General features: G+C 54.0%; 1 protein-coding gene across 1 annotated transcript; it reads right to left on the bottom strand.

The window, feature by feature from the left end:
* Positions 1 to 341: 341 nt before the first annotated feature.
* On the bottom strand, positions 342 to 7,943 carry KRT8 (keratin 8). Its single transcript, XM_003988745.5, has 9 exons — positions 7,501 to 7,943; positions 4,602 to 4,810; positions 3,926 to 3,986; positions 3,381 to 3,476; positions 2,595 to 2,759; positions 2,193 to 2,318; positions 1,276 to 1,496; positions 1,072 to 1,130; positions 342 to 766 (listed from the first exon to the last, which is right to left on the bottom strand). The coding sequence occupies exons 1-9, from the start codon at positions 7,840 to 7,842 to the stop codon at positions 576 to 578; spliced, it is 1,470 nt and encodes a 489-aa protein (XP_003988794.2). The 5' UTR covers positions 7,843 to 7,943; the 3' UTR covers positions 342 to 575.
* Positions 7,944 to 14,329: the final 6,386 nt, after the last annotated feature.

A 14,329-nucleotide genomic window follows, 5' to 3' on the forward strand; every position in this document is an offset into this window, starting at 1 on the left:
CTTGGCCCTATGTGCAAGCGGTCCTGTGATGCTATAGAAAGGAAACTGAACTCTCTCCTGATAATACCACCCAAAACCTGCTCTGCTGGCCTCGAAGGCTTTGTTGCACAGATAAAATGAAATGGGTATTTAAGAGCACGTTAATGGGCAAGGCGTCATCAGGCTTTCAGCAAAGAAGTCTCTCTGGGAACAGCCTAGAGAAGGCCAGACTTTCCTCCCCGGTGCCCCCTACTTTCCAGGACCCCCTCCCCCCAGCTTCTGAGTCCCAAGAGAGGCCTCCCGACCACCTCTCCCCCACCTCACCCCACCCCACCCCTTAACACGGGCTGCACACAACCAAGTGGGATTGGCAGAGCCATCTGAGGCTTTATTTGGGAAAAGACTCTTGAATTGGCTTTTAGCTGGGGGCAAGAGGGGGTACCCAGGGCAGTGGACTCCCCCTAAGGGTAGGCCGAGGACTGGGGCGAGGCTTAGGTGGGCCTCCCGTTCCCGATGCTCCCCTGCACAGCTCCTTCCCCCACAGGCTCTATGGCAGCCACTGGAGCGGGGAGGCTGGGAGAGACCACAGTGGTTGTTCACTTGGACAGGACGTCAGACGACTCGGACACCAGCTTCCCATCACGGGTCTCGATCTTCTTCACCACCACAGCCTTGGAGGAGCTGACACGGCTGGAGGAAGCAGAGCTCCCACCAGAGCCGAAGCCAGACTGCATGGCATAGCTGAGGCCAGGGCTCATGAGGCCCCCGTAGGCTGAGACCAGCCCACCTGGTCAGGGATAGAAGCAGTCACATGAGCGCACAAGGCCATGTACACATCAGGCTCCGTATCCCCTGTTCCCTGTCACTCCCTACATAGTCCGCAGGCCTGGGAAATCACCCTGCTTCGTGATTTTAGGATTACTGGGGGGAAACCAGGAGCAGAGTAGGACAGAGCTTTGAATTAGTTATGTGACCTTGGACAAGACATCTGACTGCACCCCAGTTTCCTCACCTGTACAAGAGGGAGACGTATAGGAGCTGGCTGAAAAGGCCCCACCCTCCTGCCCTGCACCCCAGGGCCAGGACACTCACCTGAGTAGCCGGTGGAGGTCTTAGTGTGGATACTCAAGTTCTGCATCCCAGACTCCAGCCTGGACCCAGAAGACACACGGGACATCAGACCCAACTCCTGACCCTGGACCGTGGTTCCAGGACCACGGGACTCAATTCCCACCCCTCCCCATGACAGGTCCCAGGGCTGGGGCGCCAGGGCCGCTCAGAGACCCCAACACCCACCTGCTCTCCTCGCCCTCCAGCAGCTTGCGGTAGGTGGCGATCTCGATGTCCAGGGCCAGCTTGACGTTCATGAGCTCCTGGTACTCCCGCAGCTGCCGGGCCATGTCCTGCTTGGCCCGCTGCAGGGCGGCCTCCAGCTCGGCCACCTTAGCATTGGCGTCCTTCACGGCCAGCTCCCCACGCTGCTCGGCATCAGCTACGGCGGCCTCCAGGGAAGCCCTCTGTGGGGGGCAGGGAGAAGGTAAGCAGGTCAGGGCAGAGCCTGGTTATCTCCTCCCCCTGCACCCACCTTCCCTTTCCCTTTTTTAGGGACCAGAGCCTCTCCCTGACCTAGATTAACCAACTCCACCTAGCACCAAGAAAATGCTACCAATGAGCTTCAGGAACCCAAATAGAGTGGGGCGGGGCAGTGGCTGGCGGTGGTGGAGCACGTGACTCTTGATCCCAGGGTCATGAGTTCAAGCCCCACGTTGGGTATAGAGTTTACTTATAATAAATAAATTAAAAAAAAAAATGAACCAGAATAGGGAAATCCAAGCAGTTTCCAGACTCTTCCTTGAACAAACTTCTCACCTGGGACGCCATGAAGCATCATCCCCGCCCTAACTGGGCCAGCTCTCTGCTTTCCAGACTGTGTTAAAAGCAGCAGAGCCTGACCTTACCCTGATTTACAAGACAATAAAATAAAGCAGGCTTGGGAGAACCCATTCTGGACCCCAACCTGTCTGTCGCACCCCCTCTGGCCCCTGCGACGGCCCCAGGAACCTCTTCCGCGCCCTTCAGCCTCCCAGGAGCAGCCTGAGAACCTGGAAGTTCCGGTCTAGGATTCTTTCCCAGGCCCCTCACTCCCTGCTGCATTGCTCGCTGTCACCCACACATGTCCAGGGATCCTCTCCCACCGCCAGCCCAGCCCATACCTGGTTTTTGAGGCCCTCAATCTCAGCCTGGAGTCGGTTAATGTTCCGGTTCATCTCGGAAATCTCCGTCTTCGTGCGACGGAGGTCATCCCCATGCTTCCCGGCCAATGTCTGCAGCTCCTCGTACTGCAGGTATGAGGCAGGAGTGAGGCAAGTGCCCTGCTCATCTCACCTCACCCCTGCCCCACCACACACACACACACACACACACGCGCACGCACACACCACTGCCGGCCTTCTTCCAGACCTCCAGGCACACGGATATCCCTGTCTCCACAGTACCCACTCAGCAGGCCCAGCTCACAGCAGGCAAGGTCGACTTTGAAATCCTGCTCCCTCCTTAAGTACTAGGGCACAGAACCAGCCAGAGGGGAGGGCCAGCCTAGTGACCCCACTCTTCACCTTGATCTGGTACATGGTCTCAGCCTCAGCCCGGCTGCGGTTGGCGATTTCCTCGTACTGGGCCTTGACTTCGGCAATGATGCCATCCAGATCCAGGGAGCGGCTGTTGTCCATGGACAGCACCACAGACGTGTCCGAGATCTGGGACTGCAGCTCACGGATCTCCTGTAGGGGGCAGGTGGGGTGGGGGGGTAAGGCCCTGTCCCTGCACCCAAGAAGCCCCCTCTGGCAGAAGGGACTTCTTTAGGGAAAAAGCAGGGAGGCCAGCAACAGAGGAGAGAAGCAGGTGGAGTTAGAGCTGGGGAGAGGGCCACGTTCCTGAAGAAGGAAGACATGTCAAAGACCTGAAACCTGGGGGGAAGTACAGGTGAAAGAAGATAAGGATAATAAGGCAACCTGGCTTCAGGTGAGTAACCTGAGCAGCAGCGCCCTTCCACACTCAGCTACCAGTAGTAAGCCCCTGAAGAGCTTTCTAGAAGGCCCAAAGATTCAGAACAAAGGCTCTGGGGACAGAGCAGGTTCAGGTTGTAGCTGGGTCACCACTCTGTATGAAGACCTTGGACAAGATACTTCACTCCCGAGCCTGTTTTCTCGCCTACGAAATGGGGTAATAAAGCCTCCCTCACCCTCATGCAGGGGGGGCAAAACATATAGAACCATCACGCTGGGTTATGTCAATAATTGTAATCATTCAGTTGGTGATACTCTGTCTGCTGATGCACTGGGGGCTGGGAGGAGCCTCTGACAGGGCGGGGGACCCTCAGTCCTCAGCCCCCAAGAACATACCTCTTCATACAGCTGCCTTAAGAAGTTGATCTCGTCGGTCAGCCCTTCCAAGCGGGACTCCAGCTCTACCTTGTTCATGTAAGCTTCGTCCACATCCTGGGTGGTAGGGGAGGGGCAGCCTGAGCTGAGTGTCCACACACAACCCCAACCAGGGACACTCAATGGCCCAGACACAGAACCTCTAACCAACTGACTTTTCCACCTCACTCCATGGCCTGATTCTCCAGTCTCAGCCCCATCAACCTGTATCCCCAGCCCAAACACGTTTACCTCAGTTTCTGCAGCCCTCCTCCTCCTCCACTAAGAGGCCCTTCCATGGCCAGACCTCCATTTTCTTAACCACGTCCTAACAGCAATGTTCAGAGTTCTGTCCAAATGTACTTAAGTATCCCTCAGTCCTTGTCTATCTTTCTATGCTGTATACCTGGGAGGCACCCAAATGCCCCATTACTTGGACACATTTAGGGACAGAACCCAGAAAACCTCCTAATCCAAGTCTCTAAGCCCCGCGTCCCATGTCTGGTCGGGGAGGAGTGTTCCCTCACCTTCTTGATGAGGACAAATTCATTCTCCATGTCTGCACGTTCTTTGATCTCCTCCTCGTATCTGGTGAGGAACAGAATTAGAATCAGAGGGTGAAGGCAAAGGTGAGGTTATCCTGAGTATTTGGGGAGGCAATATCTAGGAAACTCAGTTCATGAAGGACACGAGGGCTGGTCTGGTGCTTCCGCCCCAACCAGTCAACTCTTTCCCCACCCCTACCCCAGGCTATCATCAGCCAGTGGGGAGGCCTGTGGCAGGAAACCCCTCTCTGAATCCACGTGTGCACATTGGATTAGGCATATGAAGAGGGTTAGCAGCGGGGATTGACAGGAGACCTCAGACAGAACTTTCTGGAGTGTGCTGGAAATCAAGGGTAAGGAAAAAATAAGGCCAGGGCTGCAGGTACGTACCAGAGGCCTCTCCCATCTGATGCTTACGAGGTAAATATTAACATACACCTTGTTGTCCAAATCTGGACAGTTCTGAGATCGAAAGGGGGTGGGTGCTGTTAACAATTATGCCTGGACCATGGGCATAAACCTAGACTGTCCTGGAAAGCCTGGGCCTCTGGTCACCCTAATTACATAGGACTGCACTGCCCAACAAGCAGAGGGCCCTGGGGTCTTAGGCAGGGCAGGAGGACTTCAGTCGGTAGGGGGCGGTGGGAGGGCAGCTCACTTATTCTTGAAGTCCTCCACCAGGCCCTGCATGTTGCCAAGCTCCACCTCTAGCTTCAGCTTCTCCTGGCCCAGGGTGTCCAGCTGCCGTCGGAGGTTGTTGATGTAACTCTCGAACATGTTGTCCATGTTGCTGCGAGCGGTTTTCTGCTGCTGCAGGAGGTTCCACTTGGTCTCCAGAATCTTGTTCTGCTGCTCCAGGTGCCGCACCTGCATGAGGGAAGGAGGGAGCAAGAAGGTCCACATCAGGCCATCAGGTGCAGTGTGGGGGGAAGCAAGCACTGTCCTTTCCTCTAACCCACTTCCCGGGCAGTGGGGTCTCCAGAACCCAGAGAGCTGGTTAGCTGTTCTGGGAGAATCACCAATGGCCTGAAAGAGACAGCACGGCGGTGAGTGGACTAGAGGGCCATGTGCCTCTAGTGCTGGGGTGGGGACCAGTGGGGATGATAGGCAAGTGCACAGACGGAAGGGATCAGCCAGGGGAGTTACGCTGAAACGATACTCATAGAACGAATAGGTCTTCTTTACTTAGACTGTGTATTACAAATCAGCAAGAATAGCCAAGTTTCGATTAATACTTTATGTAAGGTTGAAAAGGAAATTCAAGGGCTCGTATCAAATATTACTATCATCATCATTATTATTGGGAGTGGCTCTGAGGGACTCCTAGAGATTACAGAGAAACTTGAGCTCTTCGGCCTGGAGAACACTGACCAGAAGACCCAGGTTTTAGCCAAATGCTGCTACCAACCTGTGCCGAGCAACATTCAGTTGCTTACTCTCTCTGAGCCTGGGTCTCCCCAACCCTGCGGTAGCCTAGAGAAGCCCAGGCGGGCCCTTTCAGGAGCCTATCTCTGTGCAGATGTGACTGGGCGTTGGGAAAGGGGCAAGAGACCAGGCAGACCTCGTCTCCACCACACTCCCTTTGTGATTCTCCAGCATCACGGAGGTCTTCCCACTAACCCCCACCCCCGAATCCATAGCCCTCTCCTCCTGCCCCAAACACAAAGTTTCTGGGTTCCTTGGGCTCAAGGGATCCAGATTTCAGGAAGAAACTAGGGCATATCAAAAAGGATTTTTTTTTTATAAGATTTTATTTTTGAAGTAATCTCTACACCCAACATGGGGCTTGAACTCACAACTCCGAGATCATGAGTCACATACTCCACTGACTGAGCCAGCCAAGCTCCCCAGAAAGGAAATTTTTAAAAGAAAGAATAACAGACTGGTTCCAAAAACAAGAATGTGTTTTTCTTAACCCCAAGTCGTCACTTTTTCTGTTCTTTAACTTGAGGGGACTTAAGAGAGAAGGTGGATTTAAGGGTCTGGTCTAGAGCCAACAAATTCTTCTCTAGAAATCCTTTCTTCCCCATGTCATTCAGCCCCCAAATTATAAAGAGTACATGATGTTAACCTTCAGCCTCACTGGACTGCTTAATATGGGCCAAGCACTGCTAAGCTTTTTACATACATCATATGCTTGAATCGGCAAAACCTCTTTGATTTAGGGATTATCAAGCCCATTTTATAGATGAGATCAGATTTGGCCCCATCAAAGGGAAGGGCAGAGTACTGTAATCCAGGAACTCGGACTCAGAGCCCGGTGCCTAACTACTCACTTGCGAGGACCCCAAAGCTAACAAAACCCCGTCAAGGAGTAAAGTCAAGGGTGCTTTGGGCCAAGGGGGCAGCAAGCCGGCCACAAACAGGGGAGTGCCAATTCCCTGGGGGACTCCAATTCCTAAGGGCGACACTCTGCCCCAGGATTTGCCTCCTTCCCTTCCCACAATGCCTCCAGGAGCCACTCAGCAGGGAGTGGCCCGATTCTCCAGCGCGCTGGGCACTCCCCCCACCCCCACCCCCACCGGGGCCCCTGGGGCAGCAAACACCCAGGCTGCAAAACCCGGCCAGGTGCCTGCCTTCGGGAAAGTGGAGCCAGGTTGGGGCGGAGCCGGGGTAGGGAAGAGTGAAAGGGGCCAAGGGCCGAGTGGGGAGAGGGGCGTTGGCAGACAGACACCTTATTTGAAGCCATAAACTATGGGGTTGAACAGGACACGAAACCTGGGCGAGGTATCCAACGCCCGCAGACTTTGAATCCTGGATGGAGCTTTCCCGAAGCCAGGCCCTGGCGTCCCCTCACCCCGACCCCACCCCCCAGAAACTAAGAGCTCCCCAAGTAGGGGAGCGCTCCCCCACGATGGAAGGCCTCAGCCCCTCACCCCACGGGGTGGGGCGGGGGGGGGGGGGGAGACGGGGGGGGGAGGGGAACCGAGGCTCTGCCCCGCCCGATCCCGCCCACCCCGCGGGTTCCCAGGGCAGGGGCCGGGTGATGACTCATCTCGGTGCCCCCACACCCGGGCCCTGGGACGACAAAGGCCTCAATCAATATTTGCCTGGTTGAGTCAAGGCACCCGTTTCCTTCTTCCAGAATCTTATCGAACCCTATTTAAATTTAAAAAAAAAAAAGCAGAGGGGCACCTTTGGGGAGCCCTAGGGGCAGGGCTAGGGAGAGGGTGAACCTGGACGAGGGGCCTCCCGTCCCACCCCACAACTGAACAGCTAAGGCTCTTCCAGGCCTAAAGCTTCATAGCCCGGTCAGCACTCGGGTAGGGGTGAGATGCGTGAAGGGAGGAAGCCTCAAGGTTGAGAGTCAGAAGCGGCCTGGACCCCGAGAGGTCCCCACAGCTGCCCCAGCCCAAACCAAAATGCACGGGAGGACTGAGTCATCGCTGGAAGGGAGAGTGTTGCAGGGTGGGTGGCGCCCAACAGGTCGCCAGTGGAGAGCTGGAGATGTACCCACAGACTGGGTGACCAAGAGACCGGTCGGGACCCCTGGCAAGCCCCAGGCACTGCCAGCCACGCGGGGGGCGGAGCGGGGGTGGGGAGGGGGCAGTCCTCACCTTGTCGATGAAGGAGGCAAACCTGTTGTTGAGGGTCTTGATCTGCTCCTTCTCCTGGGTGCGCACGGCCTGGATGTTGGGGTCCACCTCCAACTTAAGGGGGCTCAGCAGGCTCTGGTTCACTGAGACAGCCGTGATGGCCCCCATACCGCCGGGCCTGCCATAGCCCCCAACCACACTCATGCTGCTGCCCAGGCCACCCCGGAAGCTGCTGCCGCTGCCCACCCGGGACAGGGCAGAGCTGATGCGGGAGCCAGGCGCGCTAGTGAAGGAGAGGCTGCTGAAACCCCGGGGGCCGGAGGAGGACACCTTGTAGGACTTCTGGGTCACCCTGATGGACATGGTGGAGGCCGGTGTGGAGGCTGGAGTGAAGGCGAGTAGGCTGAACCTGCCTGAGGTTCGAGAAGAAGCCGAGAAGCTGCTTCTATGGTGGGAAGAGCTCCCCAGGGTTGGCCCTTTATAACAGAGAGCACAGCCCAAGGGGAGGGGGATCAGCCTGGTACCTGAGTGGCTAGGCCCTGAGGGGGCTGGGCCTAACCCGACACCTGCCACCTACAGGCCGGACTCAGGTGGGGGCAGCAGAGAGCTGCTCCTACCCAGGAGCCCACTCTAGCACTGCCCCAAAAGCTCAGAAAAGAAGGATTCCGGAAGTGTAAAACTGGGGAGACCGGTTGCCTTGCAGGGGCCCCACATAACAAAGAGACTTGCTTGGGGTCACCGAGCCGCTGCAGTCCTACTCTGGGCGTCATCTCCTTCCCTCCTTGGAGAAATAAATGCAAGGACTCAGAAGCATAGCAGGAAAGGGATCCCCGAACCCCCAACACCCCAAAGACACCACCTCATGTTGTCTCCCTGTTCAGTGATTATGAAACTCTGCCCAGGCTGGAGGACAGGCCCTCTAGGTTCCAAATCCTTGAACCTGAGGCCAACCAACTGTCTGGTATCTCCTTGGTTGCTTTTTTTTTAAATTTTTTTAACATTTATTCATTTTTTGAGAGACAGAGCATGAGCGGGGCAGGGGCAGGAGAGAGGGAGACATAGAATCCAAAGCAGGCTCCAGGATCTGAGCTGTCAGCACAGAGCCCAACGTGAGGATTGAACCCACGAGCCCTGAGATCATGACCTGAGCTGAAGTTGGACGCTTAACCGAGTGAGCCACCCAGGCTCCCCTTCTCCTCAGTTACTTTTTTTTATAGTGTCCAAAGGGGCTAGGTAAATAATTGTGGCATAAATGCACACACACACACACACACACACACGCATACACACTGGTTGTCTTCCCTCTGGGTCTCTAGGTGCAAGATAAAGTGAGATCCAACAGAGCACTTTTCCTGCACACGGCCTAGTGCCTTCCTCTCCTCCCAAGATCCCAGGATTCCCCGGGGCCAGGCTGAACACTGTAGGCCTTACTAAAGGGCACAGAGAATGAAAAATAAGCACTAAGGAAAGATGGGGGAGCCCGAGGGAGAGAGGGAAGCTGCCTTATAATTGCTCCTTGGAAGAGTGAGTCATTCCCATAGCGCCCAGGGGGTAATTCACAGGAAGGGAGGCAGGATCCTGAGGCAGGAAGGTGTGGGGTGGGGTGGAGTTGGGGGCACTGATGGCGAGTCAAGCTGTAGCCACCTGGCCCCTCTTTCTCTGCTCAGGCCGGAGGAGATGGAGGAGTCCCTGCACCTGTCTCCCTGAACCCATTATCAGAATGAGTCAGGACAGCAGGTTGGGGCAGAGCACGCACCTGTAGAAGGTTGGAGAATGGGGAGCTGTGCAGGGCACCCCGGGGCCTGGGCGGGCTGGGCGGGGCAGACTGCAGGTGTAAGGCAAGAGGTTTGGGTCCCTGAGGCAGAGATTCCAGCTGCAATTAAGTGATGACTGGGGCTAGATTTTCGGAAAGTTCCTGCAGGGCATGAGGTGGGGACTGGGTGACATCCAACTTGATGCCAGAAACCTGAGTCCCTTGGAGGAGACGGCTGAGCAGCACACGCCCCCCCCCCCCCAGGGAAAGGGGTGACAGTGACTGCCCCCACCTGCCAGGAGGCCAGGTATACAGGACCCTCCCCATCCTTCAGCAGACACGCTCAGACTTCCAGAAGGAGAGACACACAGACCCCTACCCAGAGGGACAGAAAGACCCAGCAGCCCCCTCTTTGGCGACGGAGATAAATCCAAAAAGAAAAACACACAGAAAAGCTCCACTCAGACCAAACGCACACACAGATACACACAGAAGTACACACTCGTAAGTCCCTTCCAGAAAGATGAGTCAGAGACTCCCAGAGGGAACACAAAGACCACATTCCTTTCTCCCCTCCCCTCTTTTCTCCTCCCCACTCTCCCCACCACCTCCTGAGGTGCTGGACCAGCACAGCGAAATCCAGTGAGTACCTGTTTGCACCAGGCCCTCTCCCAGCCCCTTCAAAGAAGATTTGATTTCCAAAAAGTGAATCGAATGCATGCCCCCCTACCCCTGCAACAAACACCCACGCTAGCAAGGCAGAGAGACTTCTCCTTCCAGAGACCAAAGGGAGGGCATGTGGGCCCATGGCCAAAACCAGGGACAGAGAGCTGAGCCGGAAAGAGAGAGGGAGGGGCTGGTCAGACAGGTATGGCAGCCCTGGGGAGGGAGGACACCAGCTCCCCACTTCTTCCCCTCCCCAACAACTGTCGTCAGGTGGACCAGGGCAGATTAGGGGCAGAGGTGGCGGGGGGGGGGGGGGGGGGGGGGGGGGGGGGGGGGGGGGGGGGGGGGGGGGGGGGGAGGGAAGGATCCTACAGGAAGTCCTGAGCACAAAAGAACTACCCAGAGCCAGTCCTGACATCTCAGCCCCTCTGCCTCCACCCACCTGGCTTTCTGGTTCCTAAAGTGGTTTTGTTTAAGGTGAGGACAAAGGGGGTTACAAGGAGCCCTGTGGTTTTCAAGCTGTGGGGCGGCGCAGAACTATCCTAGGCTAGAAGTATGTGCATCTCATCTGTCAGCTCCCTGTTGCCCAGAGACCCCAGCCAACCCCTCCCCTGATGCCCCAAGCCAGCCTCAAGGCAAAAGAAGGCCCGAGCTGCCCTCTCCAAGGGCCCCTGCCTGGGATTCTGGGGTTGGAGGCAGAAGGGAAAGGCCCCGGAACTAGGGCCAAGTGGTGAGTGAAGAGAAAACCAGCCTGGGGCAGCCCAGGGCCCAACTCCTTATAAGGCTGTCTCTGGTCACTGCGGTCTGCCCAACAAAAGGGAAAGCGTTGACTGTGCCCGACCCTGACAACCCAGATGACTCTGCCCCAAACTGCCTTTCCTAGAGAACAGAAGGAGGAAAGAGGAGGCAGATGGTATAGCTCAAAGACCCCAGGAGGCCTTGAGTCATGGGCAGCTGTGTCAGGAAGGGAGGGGGAGGGGCAGAGGTTGGTGGGCAGGGTAGTCGCTACCCTCGCGTCTCTCGAAACCATCAGGAAAGACGGTCTGCACAGAGTTCCTCTCGGTGATCAGGAGAGAAGACACAAGACACCGCATTCATAGCAGCACTATTCGTAATAGCCGAAAAAAGAAACAACCCAAATGCCCACCAACTGGTGAATGAATGGATAAGCAACATGTGATATAGCCGCATGATGGAACATCATTCACATTAAGAAGGAATGAAGTCGTGATATATATTACAATATGGTAACACTTTCACTGCTAAGTGAAGGAAGCCATCACAGAAGGCCACATACTGCATAATTCTATTTATGTGACTTCTCCAGAACAGGAAAATCTGTACAGACAGAAAATCGGTTCATGGTTGCTGGACCACCTCCAGCCTGGGTGGGGAGTGGAGGTGATTGCTAAAGAATAAAGGTATTCTTGGGACACTGGGTGACTCAGTCGGTTGAATGTCCAACTTTGGCTCAGGTCATGATCTCACAGTTCCCAGGTTTGTGGGTTCGAGCCCCACATCGGGCTTTGCACTGACGGCATGGAGCCTGCTTCAGATTCTGTCTTCCTCTCTCTCTGCCCCTCCCCTGCTTACTCTCTCTCTCTCTCTCTCTCTCTCTCAAAAACAAATAAACATTAAAGAAAAAAAGAACAAAGGTATTATTTTGGGAGAGATGAAAATATTTTAAATTTGATTATGGTTATGGTTGCACAAGCTCATGAAAATGCTAAAAACCATTGAATTGTATACTTTAAATGGTTGGATTGTACGGTGTGTGAATTATAGGTCAATAAAGCTGTTACCCAAAAGGGCCACAAAAACATAAATTAGCCACATATATAAAGCAGAGACCTGTGGGCCAGCATAGGGATCAGGAGACAGGAGGGAAGATTTTGTTTAGATGTCAAAGGTGAGCAGGTTCCCTGCCTCTCCATTTGTAACCAGGGCAGTGTTCCCAAAGCAGCGAAATCACTCGAAAAGATGGGCAACTTAAAATCTTAATGTTGGCATAAAAATAGCTGAGTTTAGCTCGTGGGCAGCAAGAACAATTAGTTTAAGTGGGAAGCCACAGATGTCGGGAACACCCATCAGTAAACCAAATCATGAATAATAAAGTGGATTTTATGGTTGATTTTTGTGCTGTGGGCCTCAGGCCTAAATTGTTCAATGTTCACTAAGTGGTGACTCTTTTTCTTCATGATAAGTGGCGGCTCTGATGATTAAAGCCAAGTGAGAATAGACTGCCTAGAGAGACAGCAAGCTCCTCTCCTGAGAAGTACTGAGACAAAGGCTGGCTTAGCAGCTGCCCACCAGGCCCAGGGAGAATTCCTAGGTCAGGTAAGGGTTAGGACTAAAACTTGCAAATCCTCCACGCTCAGAGCCTTTGATCCATATCCCACCACCATAGAGCTTTACACATAGAAGATTAGACATCCACGAATGTTCTCTGAACTGAAATTTTGATCCTGATAGGAGATGTGATTAGAAGCCATTAGGGGACGCCTGGGTGTCTCAGTCGGTTGAGCGTCTGACTTTTTCGCTCAGGTCATGATCTCCCGGTTTCGCGGGTTGGGACTTTCGCTCAAGTCATGATCTCGCAGTTCGTGGGTTCGAGCCCGGCATTGGGATTACTGCTTTCAGTGCGGAGCCTGCTTTGGACCCTCTAGCAACCCCTTCCTCCCTCCCCCACTCACACACTCTCTCAAAATTAAACCAAACATTAAAAAAGATTTTTTTTAGGGATGCCTGGGTGGCTCAGTTGGTTGAGCATCTGACTTTCAGCTCAGGTCATGATCTCACAGTTTGTGAGTTCGAGCCCCACGTCGGGTTCCAGGTCAGAGCCTGGAGCCTGCTTCAGATTCTCTGTTTCCCTCTCTCTCTCTCTGCCTCTCCCCTACTCACACTCTGTCTCTCTCTCGAAAATCAGTAAACATTAAAAAAAAAATTATTGTTTAAGATTTTTAAAAAATACGTTACTAGAACAAGTATGGGAAGAAGGACGGCAAGATAAGCCTCATCGCAGAGGAAAAAGACACACAACCTCGTGTTCGAGGAGAAAAATTTCCCTTTACACTTCAAGATTCTTCTGCCTGGTCTAAGAATGAACCTGACGTGAGACAGCTTAACAGGAGAAATCAAATTTAATTATGTATGAGGAATCTTCATAAACATGAGAGATTCCAGAGACAGTTGGGCAAAATTAGGTGTATATGTCATCCTGAGCTAAGGACAAGGCTATAGGGTCTGGCACTTCAAGGGAAAGGAAAGCAATTCACAGGAAGGTGGAAAAGAGTAAATGTTTGGTAAACAAATGTAGGCTGGGCCATAAGGAAACAATGGGACACAGAGAGGAATTTTAACAGACTTTGCTGAATTTCTCATGTCTACCACCTCTAGTTCATATTATTCTGTAATCCGTGGTGATAGCCCCCTTCCTGGAACAGAGGTCCTCTATCTAAATCCGTTAGGCAGCTAGGGGGAACATCAAAGTTTCTTTCTGAGTCTTGTGGGCCTTGATTATCCTCAGCTCAAAAGAATCCACATGCCAAAGTGGCCCATCTTGGGACCAATCATTTTGCAGTCCTCCACCCAACAGCCTGGAGATGATGAGGTCTCCCGCCCACCTTAACCTCCTCACACCCTGATCTCCGCACATATCAAACTGGAAGACGCCATCCATCGGGTGAGCCAGCAAGCCGAGGTGGGAGGGAGCCACTTGGAGTCCTTCCCGTTTACTTAGGTTCCGTCTGGAGCCTGCACACCCAAATCATCCAGGCTGCAATCCATCTGGTTTTGTTGAAAGCTTCCTCCATTAATCCAAGGTCGAACACAAGACTTTAGGTCTGGTTGCACCATCCAGACTTCCAGGAACACACTCTTCTCTCCCCAGAGAAAATAGGCCAACGCCCCCAGGAGGGCTGGGTGGCTCAGTCGGTTGAGCGTCTGACTTCAGATCGGGTCATGATCTCGCGGTCCGTGAGTTCGAACTCCGCGTCGGGCTCTCTGCTGACAGCTCAGGGCCTGGAGCCTGCTTCGGATTCTGTGACTCCTTCTCTCTCTGCCCCTCCGCCTCTCACGCTCTGTCCCTCTCTGTCTCTCTCTCAAAAATAAATAAACATTAAAAAAATTAAAAAAAAAAAAAATAGGCCAAAGCCCCAACCCCGATCACTGCAGAATCCCTACTTACAAAGGATAATATGCCTGTTCCTCAAGAAGGGAAACAGAGGGGCTGGTCCCCAGAGCCTGGCATTCCACGGCGCTGGCCAAGGAAACAGAGACTAAAAGAAGGCCTGAAAGGGGCCCACTCATGGCAGTGAGGACAACGGTGTGTGTGACCTGAGCGACAGGAAGTGGAAGTCAGGGAGTCACTGGAGAATGCCTCCCACGGGAGAGGGGAGGAGCCCTACGGAAGGAGTCACACGGGACCCCCAT

The sequence above is a fragment of the Felis catus genome, chromosome B4 (assembly GCF_018350175.1).
Source record: "Felis catus isolate Fca126 chromosome B4, F.catus_Fca126_mat1.0, whole genome shotgun sequence".
NCBI classification, from domain to species: domain Eukaryota; kingdom Metazoa; phylum Chordata; class Mammalia; order Carnivora; family Felidae; genus Felis; species Felis catus.

What these genes read in the sequence shown, in the direction of transcription:
- KRT8 (XM_003988745.5), bottom strand. Translation starts at nt 7,842, where the DNA reads ATGTCCATCAGGGTGACCCAGAAGTCCTACAAGGTGTCCTCCTCCGGC. An exon ending in TTGAGGGCCTCAAAAACCAG is followed by an intron (nt 1,497 to 2,192) that starts GTATGGGCTGGG and finishes TGCCCCCCACAG; the next exon opens with AGGGCTTCCCTGGAGGCCGC. An exon ending in CTGGAGGGCGAGGAGAGCAG is followed by an intron (nt 1,131 to 1,275) that starts GTGGGTGTTGGG and finishes TTCTGGGTCCAG; the next exon opens with GCTGGAGTCTGGGATGCAGA.